We start from the raw sequence: 14,376 nt of genomic DNA on the forward strand, positions 1-14,376 counted from the left end.
AGCATGCCCAAATAAGGAAATGAGCTAATACAGTAGCTTTAATGATGGTTTCCTCTACTGATGGACAGTGTGGGATATGGTTCTGTCAGACAAATGCCAGAGGGTCAGCAGAAAAAAATCTTAAAACACCTTTATATGGGTCGCTGCTATTTTTTTAGTTCACCCACCTTCTAAGTGAGTAAACTTCATATGCCTCCCCCTTTTTACTTCAACAGAGTAGTTATAATGACGTGTAGCCAAGTATAAGAATATATATGAAGTGAATATATATGTATACACATATATACATGAAGTATGTATAGCCAAAAACGAAAGAGAACAGATACACTCTTCCTTTGGTGTAATGTGATTTTTCCTGAGTGAGAATGCTTAAAACAAAATTCCAGGTGTCTCTTATCATCTATATTAAACAACTGCAGTAACGTTTTTTAATTAAAAAAATTATTCCCACCTTTCAAATGATCAAACATGAAGTATCGTTCCTTTTATGAAACCAGAATTAAGTATTTACTGCCAAAAGCAGAAAATGAACTTGATGTTAGTCATTCAAGATACATATATTTTTTTGTTGTTCTAATAGCAGCATATAGATTTAAAGCAGTTCATTCAGTCTCCTCTTCATCCTCCTCAGTTATCTCCTTTTTATGTACTTTGTCATCTCACAGCTATTCAAATAACCATCATTATTCAAAACTTATTACATATTGGTTTTAGGGAATCTAACCCACTCTTAGAGGAACATTTCAATAGGCTTTAGTGCCATGGTTCACTGCACAGGGTTTGAATGTTTTCATGTTTTCACATAAATTGTTTTGCCTTTTTTTTTTTTTTTTTTTTGTAGTTCAGATATACCTCTATCCATAAGTGACTTAGATATATAGGTACTTACACTCAAGGAATTCAGTTTTTTAAACAAAAGGCTGCAATATGGTAGTTCAGATGGAGCATTTGTACAATTTTTTTTCCAGACAGTATTCAGGATCATTTCAATCTCTGCTCTTACAAGCATCTTTTCTGTTGTTTCTATGTAAATGCCAGTCACTTTGACGTGTAGGGAGAAGTATTAATGGCATACTACCAAGCAGTTTGCATACTCTGAATAAAAGACACACTGATCTTCATCGGAAAAAAAAAAAAAACCAAACCGAAAAGCATAATTATACATTCAGAAGTCATTAGCAATTGTGCAACACATCCTCTGTAACTATGAGTCAAATTGCATGTGGTTTTCACTACAGAGAGCCTGTAGTGTATCAGACCCCATTTGAAAACAAAGTTGTAAAAACAGCTTATATCAGAGTGAGACTATAATGGCATTTTTTTGTATATTGAGTGAAAATCTGAAAAGGTTGAAATGTTTCTTAAAATACATAGAGACTTCAGCATTTGGCTTTGCTCTGAGTTACCCTCTCAAGATACCTGCAAAAGAAAATTCAAGGGACTGAATTAACTTTTTTAATTATGACAACATACTGTATTTACTATGCAACATGAAAATCAAAACAGAACTAAACTATTTTAAATTAACACAAACATTTCTTTCCCAAAGCAACAGAATCTTAAGCAGTCAAAACAAGGGTGAGTTGATACTCCTCCTTGGTTCCAGAGCTTAAAAATGTGATGCTCCCACAAGCTTTTGAAATGGTTCAGTGTTGACCACTTTGCATTACTCTGACATTCCACTGAAATGACTTTTCTAAATTGAGTGGAACACTGTTGGCAGGCTTTGTTCCTTATCTTACCTAAACAGGTTTTAAGGAATGACACATCCCATCTGGGTTTCTTAGATTTCTTTCACCCTTCATCCTCCATTTCTATGAGTGGGGTGAATCAGTTCCTGAAAAATGAGATTGCTCAGCATAGGTTAAAAAAAATTGATTCTCCCCCTCTGCTCTGCTCTGGTGAGATGCTGCCGGCAGTACTGTGTTCAGCTCTAGGGTCCTTATTTTAAGAAGGATGTGGATCTGTGGGAGCAAGTCCAGAGAAGGCCACAATGAGGGTCAGAAGGCTGGAGCTCCTCTGCTATTGGAAATGAGATGAGAGAATTGGGGGTGTTCAACCTGGAGAAGAGAAGGCTCTGGACAAACCTTAGAGCCCCTTCCAGTACCTAAAGGGGCTCTAAGAGCTGGAAAGGAACTACTGGCAAAGGCATGGAGTGACAGTTCAAGAGGGAATGGCTTTAAATCGTCAGAGGGCAGGGTTAGATTAAATATTAAGAAGCAATTCTTCACTGCAAGGGTGGCGAGGCCCTGGCCCAGGTTTCCCAGGGAAGCTGTGGTTGCCCCATTCCTGGCAGTGTTCAAGGCCAGGTTGAACAGGTCTTGAAGCAACCTGGGATAGTGGAAGATGTCCCTGCCTACAGTAGAGGGGTGGAATTAAATGATCTTTGAGTTCCCTTTTAACCCAAACCATTTTGTGGTTCTATGATTCCATGAATTGCTGAGTCAACTTTCCACATTCTTAACAGTTTTCAGTATTTCTATTAGCTTTTTTTATTATGCTGTTGCTTTTCCAAAACAAAATAAAGCAGTGAGCTGCAGTTAACAGCAGTGATTTTCCGGATTTGGACAACAGTCTGCAATATTAAATTTCCAAAACACTAAAGACTCTGGAGAATGTTAGTACAGCTTCTGTCTTCCCAGAATGCCACTTGGGTTGTTCAGTTCTTTTGTTTGTTTTTAAATATTCGAGGTACCTCCCTTTTTATCTCTTTCTGTGTGCTTTAAAACATGCTGTGGTACCACCCATCTCAGAGATATCTCCAATAGCAGACTACAGCCTATCTGCCATATTGGACACACTTGATTACAGATGAGCTGTCCTCATTTAAAATAAGGATACAGAAAGATGGCATAGGTTTCTTAGTGCTATCTTTGAATTAAAAAATAATTACAGCATGGCATTGAGTTAAGAGGAATTTTCCTTTTGAAGCTTGGTTAATTCATCATTCTACATGATTCTTAATGTTGAAAGATATTTTGCTAATCTGTGCAACAAAACAGCAAAGGAAAAACGTAACTCTTAATGAAGGCTGAGGGAGATAGGACGAAAAAGACAAGTGAAGGCACAAAAAATACAAGCAAATGTACAAAAATAAAATGAAGAGAACAATGGTTCCCATCTCCCTTCTTCCCCCTCCATTGGGGGGAAGTGTGATAATGGGTTTCATGACACAGCTGAGCAACCCTCCTTCCAGTTGTGGGCCTATCTTGGCCCTTCATACAAATTGCTATCATCTTGGAAGGTATTTAAGAAAGCAAGACGGAGATAGGCAGTTCCTGCTGCTTTCATATGGCAATTTTTACATCTGAAACATGGTATCTTGTACCCTGTGGCTGGATTAAAGTCTGTGTTAACAGGGTTGCTGTTTTTCAATGGGTCTCAGCAATTTAAGATCTGAAGCAGTTGGTAATGTGTAAAACTCTCCATGTGACACTGATAATAAAGTTTTCATATTGCTGTTCATGGAATTGTTGGTACACTACTCTCACTATAGCACTGCAGAGAAATTTGTCTGAGATCTTCTTTCTCCACTGACATGGTACTACTCTCAAGTATGCCATATTTTCTGTGCCTGATAGAAAATTTGCTTTAATTTCTTCCTAGAGTCTGATATGATCCATGATCTTAACTTAGGTGATGAGGTATGGTAAATGTCTAACAAAAATACTGTATATTCTAGCTATTCTGGCATCCAAACTGAGGGATAGAAAAAGGCAGAATATGGCCAAACACTGGTATTCATACAAGGAGGTAATGTCAGGCATTCCTGTTGTCCAGGTACTCTATTCCCTGGGAAACAGAGGTGATGCCAATAGGTGGATTTGCTGGTTAGGACTGTAGAGTTGTTGGAAGGGTGAGAAAGCAAAGGAGGAAGGCAAATGCAGACAGTTTGGCACAGATATAGCTAAACAAATTTATGTTGATGCAAATTACTTTTCATTCCCACAAGAATAAATTATCCAGAGGAAATCTGAGTTACAGATATGCGAGTTCAGTTGTACACTGGAACAGTATCTTGTGCACTGCTGTAAATCGCATATACAAGCCTGCAACTTTTTCAATTATCTGCTTTAATTGAGGCATGGAATAACCAGGCTTTCAAAGGCAAGCCAAATTAACAGTAGCAGGTTACCACATGAAGTGATCCGTCAGTCCTCCACTCCCCTGCTAATACACAAAACCTCAAAAGCACCAATATTAAGAAGCATCCTTTGTGAGTGAGAAGGGACACTGTTTTCTCTTGTGCAGATGTAACATGAGCTAATCTGCTGCTATGGAGAGATCTCTCCCTACAGGGAAAACCAGATTTTAAAAGATGAAGCACTAGGCTCAAATACCTACATAGTGAAGACCACTGCCAGGTCTAAATCCATTAGAGGGTGTACTAGTTTGAAAACAAACCAGTGGGAGGCACCAAGTCAGAATAACAATTTAATGGAAATTAAAGAAAAGGAAAAAAAAAAGTAAAAGAAAACACTGTCAAACTGACAGAGTCAAGGTACAACCTGACACCCTGTTAGGCACGGTGGTGGTAGCAGTCTGGTAGAATGGTGGCTGCAGTCCTCTGAAGCAGTGATCCTGTAGTAAAACAGTCTACTCTTCCTCAGAAAGTCCAATAGTGGCTGTGTAGCTCCTGTCCTTTGGAAATCCAGTGGGAAGGGTTGTCTCTGGTGGTCAGAGTCCCAGATTATATCCACGCTGGGATGCTTGGTTCCTCCCTCTGGGTGGAGCATCTCACAATGGGGTAATGAGTCATGAGGCCAAGTGTTGATTAGGCTCATTAACAGAAGATAGTCCAGAGGGAGTTATCTCTGAGTCATTCGGCAGGACAATGATGGGCCATTAACAGAAAGATAGTCTGGGGGGAGGAGGCAAGGAAACACTGCCCCACCTGGTTTCAACAGCTCCTGAGGATGGTAATAGAATACACTGCAACCCAGGACAGAGGGTTAAGGACTGCAACCTTGTCTGAAATCTGCCAGTCTGACTTTGTTCTTCCAGGAATTGCTGACCACCATCAGGCATGAATTTAAGCAGAAACTTTATTCCCACCATGCTGCCTCTATGCTCGCCTGCTTCAGGGACTAGATGTGCCTATTCCTTGTGTATGCCAAGGCAGCTCCTTGTTTCCTTTCTGCCATGTGCACTGCAAATTCTCATTAGTTAAAAGAATACTAGTATTTAGCCTTCCCTAATTTTCCATTCACTGTACTAAACCCTGCTACTGTTACAAACTCTATGCATATAATGCTCTTCACCGAGTACAATTACCAAAATACAGCCAAAGCCTTGTGTATTTATATTATATACTCTATGATTGATACACCTCTCCAAACAGCTCATTTTCCACTGTTTTATAGAAATAAAGTTAGAAAAATCAATGTGTAATTGCTCATTATGAGGAAATGGATATCCCTGCAATATCAATGAAGGTTGCAAAGCTATTCACAGGTGCTGAAAAAGCAGCAAATAAACAACTATATACCAGTACATCTTGGAAAATCTTAGATTAAATTTAAACAGTGTTAATGAGCTATCATTTAAATGTCAAATGAAACTAGTGCTATTTGTAGCTAACTGTTGCTACAATAACTGCCCCTATGTAGCAGATGCCATACATCAGATGCAATGTTTGAACCTCCCATTTTCCCAATCATCATTAATGTCATGTAAAGCACATATATTAGCCTTCTATACCTTTCAAAGCAATTTGGTTCAGCATTATCATCATTAAATCCTCAGGTATCTCTGATTTAAATAGAATAGTGAAATGACAGCTAGTTTAATTGTTTAATAATTTAAACAATTGTGTTTAAATTATTAAACACAATTATTATCGTTTAATTGTGAATTGTGGAATTCAAGCCACAGTAAGTTAAAAGTGAGTAATCACTGTGTGAATACGTTTAGGTTATTCTAGAATGAGTTACATAACTCCTTAAAAGTATAGACTACATATATTCCTGTTCCTAGTAGTTTCATGCTCTGGAACTGATTTCAAAGTCAACAACAGAAATACAGATAGCTTAAACAAATTGCTTTATACAAGTAAAAGTAAATTCTATCATAAGTAATAAACATAATAGTAATGGAAAGAGTGATAAGTAGACTATGTGAGAAGTGAATGTTAACATACTATAAGGTCAAGAAATTTAGGAGTCTGGGCTGTTGCATAATATAAACCACAGCATTTCACCTATTAAATCTTGCAGTTAGATTAATTCAGTGTCTTAAATCATAGAATCCTATAACAAAAATAGCTAAGAATTGGAGTTAGCATATTGGATTTTAACAATTGATTTCTTCTTTCTAATTAAGAAACATATCTTAATGGAAAAAATTCACCCCAGGAACTAAACTGTAAGGAGAAGAATAGGACACCTAAACTATCCCAGTGTAACATATGAAGGAACTTGTTCCATGGGAATATATACGTAAGGTAATAGCAATCTTCATATACAGAATGGATGCTTTAGATGTGTAAATTTGACCTTAGACGCAGTTACTCATTTTGCAAATACATTTTGTATGTCTCACATGCAAATACTAGCTTCTGTATAATCAGCAAGTGTATACGTAAGTTTTGACGGCAGCACGTAAGCAGACATTTTAAAACACAATTGGCTTCATACAGGAAAATTAGACCTGGCTACATCTTAGATAAAGAAACATTTGTTACATGAATCAGCATTTTCTCTCCTTACTTTTCAGTTTTCAACGACACAATTCATGAAGATGTTAATTTAAAAATGTAGGTAAAAAAGAATTGCCAGGTAACTGGAAACTTACATGAAATTTTAAAATTCAACATAGCTTCCACTATTATTATTAGCTTCATTATATAAACATTCCTTGAAAAGACCAATATATAGCTAACATATTACACTACATTGTATTACAGCTACATCTGGAACTTTACCCTTTGATTGTTCTATTAAGCAAGACATCAATTTCTACCATCAATGCAGAATATGAGCCTCCTGAGTAACATATGCATTAAAGATTTTTGTTGATTTTTATAGGTTATACATATAGCTATGTCTGACAGAAATATTCTTTATTTAAATAGAAGATATAAGTAGATGTTTTATTTTAAGCCATTGGAACTAATAACCACAAACTGAGAAATTATTTTATTGAAATGAGTGAGAATTATGTATTCCTCAATGGTGTTATTAACTATTTAAAAATTGCAGAGTAAACAGCACCAAAAATTACCCAAATTTGAAATGGAAGATAGTCCTCTATGCAACAGCTGTGTTTATCCTACGCAGGTTACATCACCAGTCTCAGAGGAAGTTCTGTAGGTATTAAGAGTGTAGTTATATTTTCCTGTTTGTTCATTCTTATCATGCCTTTTTCCTTTCCTGAGCACCTATATAAACATCCAAAGGATACCTAAGCAGCTGCAAAAATACAAAGATGTTTGTCAACATGTAACTTTTGTCCATCAACAGCCAGAGATATGCTTCAGAAACCTAAGCTCTATCATTACTGAGAACCCTTATGGAAGTTAGATGTAATTAACTAAGCAGGGAAATTACTACATGCAAATATTTTCACATTTAAAACTGAAAAACAGGAAGTTGTCCTTTGCAACTCAGTTTTTCATTTCTTCTTATGGAAAAAACTCAATAACTAACGAATCAGCTTCCAAAAATGAGGATCATTTTAGTGTTGCTTAAAAAGTAACATAATTGTTCAGTGCATCTGTACATGGAGACAGTATATACAGGCTCAGGGGAGAATCCAAATGTGCTTTTTAAGATGGCCTAAATTATAAACATAGGTAAGTATCAATAGTACAGTTTCTCTTGCATTTAACAGACAATAATATAGAATTTTAATAAAAGGATCACAGCCATTAAGAAAGACTGACAGAGCAATCACATAGCACTTTTTTTGTATGCTACTGAAGTTAAAGGGGTATTGGGTTGACAGGGTGTCACGGTTTGAAAACCCAGCCAGCAGCCAAGCTCCAGGCAGCTGCTCGCTCACTGCCTCACCAGTAGGACTGGGAAGAGAATCGGAAGGGTAAAAGCCAGAAAACTCATGAGCTGAGATATAGACAGTTCAACAAGGAAAGCAAAAACCATGCACACAAGCAAAACAAGGAATTAATCCACTGCTTCCCGAGGGAAGGCAGTTGTTCAGCCATCTCCAGGAGAGAGGGCCCCATCACGTGTAATAGTGACTTGGGAAAAAATACGCCATCACTCCAAATGTTCTCCTTCTTCCTCTTTCTTACCTCTACTTTATATAGTGAGCATGATGTCACACAGTCTGGAATATCCCTTTTGTCAGTTGGTGTCCTGGCTGTGTCTCCTCCCAGTCCCCCATGTACCCCAAACACCCTTGCCAGCATGGCAAGTGCATGAAAAGCAGAAAAGGCCTTGGCTGTGTGCAAGTCCTGATCAGCAATAACAAAAACATCTCTATATTATTAACCCTGTGTTCAGCACAAATCCAAAACACAGCCTCATATCAGCCACCATGAAGAAAATTACCTCAGCTGAAACCAGCACCAGCATATAAACTTGAACTCTCATAGAAGAGGAAAAATGCTGCTTAATTAACTATTATATACTAAAAAAGACAGCAAATTTGTCAGAGAGGACACTGATAAGGACAAAGACATCTGTGAAAATCACATATGAAAAGAATCACAGTGTCTCAAAATAAATAAAATAAATATTCTTCAGTGTACTTCTACTTGCCTCTTGTGTGCTAAGATAATATGCCGCCACCTCTGTGACTGAAATTTATATCTTTCTTGTTTTTCTTTCTTTTAATCTCCAACATACTTAAAGATTGTGGCTGGCAACTAACAGTATCTGCCTCTTGAATGCCAGATCCATGACTTGCAGTTTGGGTTCCACTTTACTGACCAGTTTCATCCAGTCTCTAGATTAGATCTTGAATTTGGTTGGTTTGTAAATTAAAACACAACCCTAACAACTCTAAGTTAGTACCAACCCAGGGCTGTGCAAGACCATATACTTTTCCAACTGCTTAAAAGACAAAAATAAAGGTACTGATCCAGCAGTAATTTTTTAATGAATTTCAAATTCATAAACATACTGACTCTCAAGATAAAATAAAATTTCTTTAAGTATAGTCTTTTATTTGTGCTTAACTCATCTCCAGCTTAAACATTTGTTTGAAAAGATATCAAACCATGCAGGAGCAAAATCATTAGGGACAAAAGGTCATGGAAGAGTTTGGAGTTTGAGAGTGATAATTTCTCATGTAACAAAAATTTTCTCAAGAATCAATAATAATAAAAAATTCATTAACCAAAAATACCACTTGAAAACAGTTGAACTCCTAAAATGAAGGGAAATATTTAAAAAGCTGCTTAGCATTGCTGATCTAATCTCTGTCCAGTGATTCAATACAAACAAAATGGTCAATACAAACAAAAGCTTCTATTTTGTACCATGAGTATGGAAAAACGGACAGCATAGACCCCAAATTAAATATGAAAGCAGTGATGATGGCTGTTTAATGACTGCCTTATGATGATCAGTCTCTGAACAGAATCAGCTGTATTCAATAAAAACAAAATATAAACATGATGAAAGTAGAGAATTTAAGTCACAGGAAATAACAATATCAATATTCAAGTTCTTATCCAAATTCTGCCCACCTTTCCACCTCTTCAGCAATACATGTAGCATGACAGCTATGGAGGTAGGAGGAAACAGCACTCTCTGTAACTGTTTATTTTATATGTGTAAGAGTACAAGAGGAAGAACTGGAATAGCTGGAGCATTCCAGGTTCTTCATTACAGGACAGCTGCTTTCTTATCACTCTGTCCTATGACAGAAAGACTGAAAATTCCTCTGCTGCTATTAATTTCTGAAATAGGATAACACTTTGGAAAAGCTCAGGTAGAAGAGAGAAGCAGGAAATAAGGAGTGAAAGGGAAGGTTTGGTGGTATTTGTATCTCCTGTCTAAGCAATACCTTCTCTTTTAATAACTGAAATACTGTGTCACATTTTATGTGGCTTTTCACCCTAATAAGCATTAATGTTTAGCAGCCTTCAAATGTTGTAAAAACCCCTAATTGATTCTCTGACGCATCTGTGAAGTAGCTTCTTATTTTACTGATGGAGAAGGAATAACCTTGCTCAAATTACTTGCCCAATGCCATGCAAACCAGTGACAAACCCAGCCTGAATACCTGAGCTCCTAGTCAGGTACACATCTGCCTGGAACGTCTCCCCCTGTCACCGTTCTCACAATATGTATTATTACACTAGCTCAAACTAGGGAACATGCAAATGCACTTTTCAGGGAATCCAACCTGACACCATTCACACAACAGGGATGAAGGACTGACTATCCTATTGTCATTTATACCAGGGATTTCAGAAAAAGACGAATTTGCAGCAGCTCAAGAAGTATCAAGAAAAATATCATTACACTTGCCCCTTCATCCAAATACATCCATTTAAAAAAAGTCCCATGAAGGCTTGTAGCTGTAGTTTTGAGTAGTCCTGAGGGAAGCTTGGAGTTGGACTCAATGATCCTTACAGATCACTTCCAATCCGAGATATTTCATGATTCTAAAGAGGGAGTCGACTTCTAAGGCTTAAGAAGTGTCACAAGGTGATGTATATAACTTGCAGCACCAAGTAACTCGGGATGGCAACTTTGCCTGGAAAGTGAACAGAAAAGGTGTTTCAGGAGCAGACAGGTAACAGCTCAGCTGATACTACTCGGATCTCTTTCCCTGCAGAATCCTTTTTGAATTTAAAACTGTTCTCACCAAAATAAACCTCCTGAAGGAGTGTTGTAGACACATTACCTCCTCCTGAGTGAAATTCTTAGCACAGCTGTCCTTCTAGTCCCCATGCCTCCATACACATGCTGCTGCCCTGGAAGGCACTTAGAAAAGCTTAGCTCATAAAGGGAATCTTATGAACATTTACACTGCATTTCTATATTTAGGCTTATTGCTACTACTACAGTGACAAGGCTGTGTAAAAATTATTTTGTTTAGAAATCTATGAGGGAAAGCAAGCAGCAGTAAAGGGAAACCTAGAGAGAGAGCAGCCTACAACATTCCTTGAAATTACAATTCCTTAAAGCAGAAAACCAGCAATGAATGGATGTATTACAATGGTATAAACTGAGGGCTAGAGCCAGCTTCTCTTTTCACTGACCCTGGGCACAAACCCAGCATAATTCCACATACCTTAGTAGTGTAACTTGGAAGCAGAGCTTGCCCTTAAAAGGAAAGATATGAAACTTAATTTCAGCAGATAAAAAGAGCTTCAGAGCTGTGAAAGTGAGAGCAGTAGTTTGTTTTAGTGGCCTCAGGAAAAATTCACTTAAGACTTTTGGGTAATGCAAAGCTTTGAAAACCTGAATGTTTAGATGCCTTCTGAGACCTGTAGAGAGACATGCAAGTGTCAACGTGCTTCTACTTCTCAGCTCTTTTAAGACTGGGGGAAAAAAATAAAATCTAAAGATATCTACATATTGTATTGCCTGGTAATGGCAATCACATGCTGTCTTCTTGACTCCAGAAGTACTTAGCTGTGAAGTGAAGCTGATGCATCCACTTAAGAGAGGAAAATGGTTGATGATATAGGTAGGTATAAATTTGGGGCAGGGGGTTTGAGAGCTTGCAGGCTTGAGTAACATGAAAAAAAACCAGTTTCAGGTAAGTACAGAGTAAAGTAGCAATGGAGTCACAGCTCTTACAAGGTAAACAGCACCACCAAGATGCATTTTTGAAATTTGTTACAATCAGAATCCTTAAGGTTGGAAAATACCACCAAGATCATCGAGTCCAACCATTAACCCAACAGACAGGTCCACCACTAAACCAAGTCCCCAAGTGTGGATACAATATTGCTGCTAGCAAGAATTTTTCTTGCTTCTTTCCAGTCCCGTGAGATACTTTTCTCTCTCACGGAAGCTATTAGCAGAGTTCTGTAAATTATGAACACCTGCGACCATGCAGAGATTTGTTTATGGTACAGTAGAAAAATATTTTACAATGGATGTTTTAGGATTTTAGCCAATCACCCAAATAGGTGGCTGATCCTTTGACCAATTAGACTATGAAAAAAAGTCTTTTTTTTATATAAAAGAGTTTGTAAAATAATTAAATAAATCAAGATTGCTGCACAATTCCTGCCTGTTGGATCTCTCCTCTCCTCTCTACAGCTGCGGGATACCGTAATACTCAAGTACCACATCCATACAGTTTTTGAACACTTCCAGGGATGGCGAGTCCACCGCTGCCCTGGGAGCCTGTTCCAGTGCTCGACCACCCTTTCAGTGAAAATTTTTTTCCTAATATCATGTCTAATCTTCCATTGACAAAACCATATCCACTTGTTCTATCAGTACCTGAAGGGAGGATGTAGTGAGGTGGGGACTGGTCTCTTCTACTATACCTGCAGTGGCAGGACCAGGGAAGATGGCCTCCAACTGAGACGGGGGAGATTCAGATTACACAGAATAAGCTGAGCTGGAAGGCACCTAAAAGGATCATCACGTTTCTTCACTGTTAGGGTGGTCAGGCATTGGAACAGGTTGCCCAGGGAGATAGTGGAGTCATCATCCCTGGAGGTGTTCAAGAGGCGTCCGGATCTGGCGCTGGGTCATACGGGTTACAGAGGGTTGCAGTGCTCATGTTGAGTTGAAATGGTGAATCCTTCCCCAGTCCCGCGCGTTCGCAGATCCTCGGCCGCGGAACAGGCTCTTTGCTTCCCTGGCCCGCACGGCCTCACGCCCCCACACCCACCGGCCCGCACAGCCCGGCCGGGGCCCCGCCGCCCGCGCACGCGCAGAGGCGCCGCGCAGGCGCCGAGTTCCCCGGGCGGGCGGGCGGCGCTTCTCTGGGGCGGCCGCAGGCCGAGGCAGCCGAACGGGGCCCTGCGGAGTGGGCTAGCCCCCGCCCAGCCGGGCATTGTTCCCGGCCCTTTTCCGCCGGGAAGTTTCGGCCGCGTCCCGGCTCCGCTTGCCTGCCGGGGCGGGGCGGGGTGGGGGCGGGGGGCCGGAGTCCCTTTGTCACCTCCTCCCCGCCGTGAGGCGGCCGGCGGAGGGGGGCGAGGCTCAACATGATGGCGGCCGAGGCCGCGAGTGAGGAGGGCGGCCCGGGTACTGGGGCTGGGACGGCGGGAGCCGCCGCCGCCGGGGAGCTGGGGCACTGCCCTGCCGTGTGCCGGGGTAGGGCGCCGGGGCCGCAAGGCCCCTTCATGGTCGGTGGCGGTCCCCCAGGGGGGCCGGCTTTGTGCTCGGTTCTGGGGCTGCTGGAACTGGGCGCGGGGCCCGCCCCTCCGGCGGCGGCTGGGGCTGCCGATTCCGGTTTCCCCCCGCTGCCGCCGCCCCCGCCCCCGTTGGCCGGGGGGCTGGGGACAGTGGACGAGGGGGACTCTCTGGACGGGCCGGAGTACGAGGAAGAGGAAGTGGCCATTCCACTCAACGCGCCCCCCACCAACCAGTGAGTACCCACCGCCCCCGCCCCAGTCCTTGTGGGGAGTGGGTGCCGCGCCGCTGGGCCCCCACCTCTAGGCGGGGAAAGTGTGTGTCAAACTCGGCTGGAAGTCTCGCAGAAGTTCTGCGTCGTCCCCCCCCCTCCCCCCCCCCCCACCGCCTTCCGTCCCTCCGGTTCCGTTCCAGCAGGAAGGCTGCTTCCCCGGGACACTGCCCGGGGTCTGCGGAGGGCAGCCCATCGCAACCCGGGAGGGTGAGCGGCGGCAGAAAGGAGGTCGGGCTCCTTCCCCTTCACCGGCAGCTGATCCTCTGGTACTGAGTGGGATCAGCTCATGGGAAAAAGGCGCTTAAGTTAGTTTTTTGCAAGTTTTCATAGCAATACTGCAGGCTGCCAGGAAGAGTGAGCTGTTCCGGCTGTGGTGTAAACTACCTGTTGGGGAGACTTTTCCAGTGACTGACTGATAGCGCCTTCTCAGTAGAGCCATAAACTTAGTTTCTCTAAATAGATAAAAAAATCCTATCTGTACCATAAAATAGTTCTTATACCACATCATCATTTTGTATTGCATTGCTTTCTGCTGGGGAAAAAAAAAAAGGTAACTTATTTCTTCCATTTTTTATAGAAACATAGCCAAAGTAATGCCCACATGTTTGATCTTTTTAAAAATTCAGACAGTCTTGAACCATAGAAGTAAAATGAATTAAAATAATTTCAAACTCTAAAAGCTTTTACAGAAGGATATTTTTATAAATGTTTTAACTGCCTTGCTGCTCAGCCAATTTAAAGTTGTTTTCATTTAGATTATGCTTGGATAGAGGAGACATTTGGAATAAATTGTAAACTTATAGTTAGGTTTTATGGTGCTTGTCCATATATTAGGTTAATTTGCATTCTTGCAGTGCTGGTAATAGA

At 40.6% G+C, this 14,376-nt stretch overlaps 1 protein-coding gene and 2 long non-coding RNA genes across 4 annotated transcripts in view; 1 reads left to right on the top strand and 2 right to left on the bottom strand.

Annotated features, from left to right (window-relative positions):
• Positions 1 to 1,294: 1,294 nt before the first annotated feature.
• LOC125320502 lies at positions 1,295 to 2,035 on the bottom strand. The gene is made up of 2 exons (XR_007201130.1): positions 1,743 to 2,035; positions 1,295 to 1,419 (listed from the first exon to the last, which is right to left on the bottom strand). It is a non-coding gene; the product is annotated as an uncharacterized LOC125320502 (long non-coding RNA).
• A 7,000-nt stretch (positions 2,036 to 9,035) lies between these two features.
• On the bottom strand, positions 9,036 to 12,796 carry LOC125319888. The gene is made up of 2 exons (XR_007200931.1): positions 12,422 to 12,796; positions 9,036 to 10,668 (listed from the first exon to the last, which is right to left on the bottom strand). It is a non-coding gene; the product is annotated as an uncharacterized LOC125319888 (long non-coding RNA).
• A 243-nt stretch (positions 12,797 to 13,039) lies between these two features.
• Positions 13,040 to 14,376, top strand: part of LOC125319885 (ras GTPase-activating protein 1) — a 58,863-nt gene continuing 57,526 nt past the window's right edge. Inside the window, exon 1 of one of the 2 annotated variants that reach the window (XM_048291607.1) lies at positions 13,040 to 13,470. In XM_048291607.1, coding sequence (XP_048147564.1) covers positions 13,088 to 13,470 — 383 coding nt within the window. In that variant the 5' untranslated portion in view covers positions 13,040 to 13,087. The remainder of the gene's footprint in view (positions 13,471 to 14,376) is intronic. The other variant, XM_048291606.1, reaches the window with a different exon arrangement.

The sequence above is a fragment of the Corvus hawaiiensis genome, chromosome Z (genome assembly GCF_020740725.1).
Source record: "Corvus hawaiiensis isolate bCorHaw1 chromosome Z, bCorHaw1.pri.cur, whole genome shotgun sequence".
NCBI lineage: Eukaryota > Metazoa > Chordata > Aves > Passeriformes > Corvidae > Corvus > Corvus hawaiiensis.